This window comes from Buceros rhinoceros, unplaced genomic scaffold (assembly GCF_000710305.1).
Source record: "Buceros rhinoceros silvestris isolate BGI_N320 unplaced genomic scaffold, ASM71030v1 scaffold22731, whole genome shotgun sequence".
Lineage (NCBI taxonomy): Eukaryota > Metazoa > Chordata > Aves > Bucerotiformes > Bucerotidae > Buceros > Buceros rhinoceros.
The window spans coordinates 44,730-47,170 of record NW_010392821.1 but is presented as its reverse complement, the minus strand read 5'-3'; the positions used below and the strand labels follow the sequence as shown (position 1 = coordinate 47,170).

General features: G+C 52.4%; 1 protein-coding gene across 1 annotated transcript; it reads left to right on the top strand.

The window, feature by feature from the left end:
- Positions 1-326: 326 nt before the first annotated feature.
- On the top strand, positions 327-1,277 carry DUSP14 (dual specificity phosphatase 14). The gene has a single exon (XM_010144654.1). The coding sequence runs from the start codon at positions 327-329 to the stop codon at positions 921-923; it is 597 nt and encodes a 198-aa protein (XP_010142956.1). The 3' UTR covers positions 924-1,277.
- The last annotated feature ends 1,164 nt before the right edge of the window (positions 1,278-2,441 follow it).

The window sequence follows — 2,441 nt, the reverse complement described above, 5'->3', positions numbered from 1 at the left end:
AAGATTTTGTTTGCTAGTGTCTGTCCACGCAATGCCTGGGTGCCCGGTGGTAATAGGTGTGCAAACCCAGAAGCACCTGACCCCACGGAGCTTTGCAGCGGGAGGTTGTCCAGGCCACAGCGGGGCGAGTTGGGTTTTCCTTTCCTCTTGCAGACACGGTCTCACGGGACAGCTGCCCTGCTCACGTGGCATTGCTTCTGTTTTGCAGTGACCACGTGGAGGAAGCTCTTGCTGTCCTAGAACCACCGGGCCAGACAATCCTTCCCTTGGCTGAAGATCCTGTTGGATCTCTTTCCATAATGGAAGTGTGAGTGCCAAGATCCTCCATGACCGCCAGAAGCCACAACTCCTTGCCGAGAACTCTGATGGCTCCACGAATGCTTTCCGAAGGTGCCCTTGGGGGCATTGCTCAAATCACCCCCTCGCTGTACCTGAGCCGGGGCAGCGTCGCCTCCAACCGGCACCTGCTCCTCTCCCGGGGAATCACCTGCATAATCAACGCGACCATCGAGATTCCCAATTTTAACTGGCCCCAGTTTGAATACGTGAAAGTGCCTTTGGCTGACATGCCCAACGCCCCCATCTCCCTGTACTTCGACAGCGTCGCTGACAAGATCAACAGCGTGGCGCGGAAGCACGGGGCCACCTTAGTCCACTGTGCCGCCGGCGTGAGCAGGTCGGCCACCCTCTGCATCGCCTACCTGATGAAGTACCACAAGGTGTCCCTCTTCGAGGCGTACAACTGGGTCAAGTCGAGACGCCCCATTATACGCCCCAACGTGGGCTTCTGGAGGCAACTGATAGACTACGAGAGGAAGCTCTTTGGGAAGACGACGGTTAAAATGGTACAGACACCATATGGCATCATCCCAGACGTTTATGAGAGAGAGCGGAGACCCCTGATGCCTTACTGGGGAATTTAATGTGACTGCAGACAGGAAGCACAGCAGAAGGGATGGGCTGTTCTGAGTCATCCAGACTGGAGACATCCCCTTCTCCTTCTACAGCCAACTTGGGTTCTTTACCATACAGCAGAACCTCAACTAATTCTCACCTCACTAACCCGCAAGGCCAACGATTCCCTTCAAAGCGTTTCTCTCTACAGGGATTCCCCCATCGCATTTCTCTGGTTTAGCAGGACGAGGTCTCCTTTATAAGTTTATTCCTTCCATGCTGCCTCCCTCCCTTTTTTAGTCAGTTTATTAGTGTCCTACGAGGAAAGGCCTCACAGGCGTTCGGCAGAGTTAATGAGCAAAGTGCGCTTTGTGATGCGGTAGCCTGGATATTTCGTTAATAGCTTGTTTGCTTCCTTGCAAAACCCCGTAGTGGCTCGGGAGCGGCACTAGCACGGCACAGGAGAGGCCCTTCTCTAGGGCAGCGGGCTCTTGCGAGAGCCAGGGAGGCAGGTGTGCTAGTGCCGGTGTTTTCTTTAACATCCGTAGTGACTCTCAGTATATAGTGTTTGAGATCTTTAGTCAGCTCTTAATCTGTATTAAAAGTAAAATAAAAAAAAAAAGAGTGAAGTCAGTCCGTGTCGGCCACAAGTAAAATAAAAATTTGAATTATTCATATCAAATAAATACAAGATCCTTTTTCGCTCATTCCGTGCCAGGGCAGAGGTCCTGGCCCACACTAACACTACTGAAAAATGCTGGTGGTTTTTTGTGGGTGGAAAGTAAACAGAGATCTTGTCAAAACGTGGCTCCAGACAGAAGCGAGAGGTTAACCCTCCCCGCACCGGACAGCCAAAGAAACGTTTAGGAAACTGTGCGCGCGCGGCCGCCTTCCAGAGGGGCTGGGCCCTTTTCGAATCCTCCATCAACCAGTGAATCGGAAGTAGGTAAATCCGCTTGATTACTCAGCTCTAAGTACGGTCGTGATCTGCCTTAGCCCATTTCTCAATCACTTCACCATGTCCTCAAGGTTATGCTGCATTCTAGAATTACTCTGTGCAAAACGGCGATCTGTTCAACCTCCCGGACAAGGATGGCTTTACGGAGAAGGCTTTGCCCTTGTTCTGCGCGTGACGAGAACGGTTCCAACCCGAGACGTGGGAGAGGCCTTTCCATGCTGCCTCCTCCTGGCCGTCGCTCCCCTCCCCGCGGACGGGAAGGGACTGGTTTCGTTGAAGCGTAACTGGAGCCCCAGGAGAGCAAGGCAAGTCCATTCCTCGGTGAGACATTCGTGTCCTCCGCTTCACCCCTGCAGGAGGAGCACGCAGATCGCTGGATGCTGAGATAGCTATCTGATTTACATGAGATTCTATACTTGTAAAAAAAAAAATCAATAAAGATTAAACAAAAACATGCGTTGGCTTCCTGTCCAGCACGGTGCTCGGAACAGTGGGAACACGGCGTCACACTGAGCGGTGGCTTTAAACCCATCTGGGCCTCGGTCTGGAGGAAAGCTCTGCGATCTGTTCCCATCACTTGGCTCCCTGG

Bases quoted from the DNA above. Each gene is read 5' to 3' on its own strand.
- DUSP14 (XM_010144654.1), top strand. From the start codon at position 327: ATGACCGCCAGAAGCCACAACTCCTTGCCGAGAACTCTGATGGCTCCA.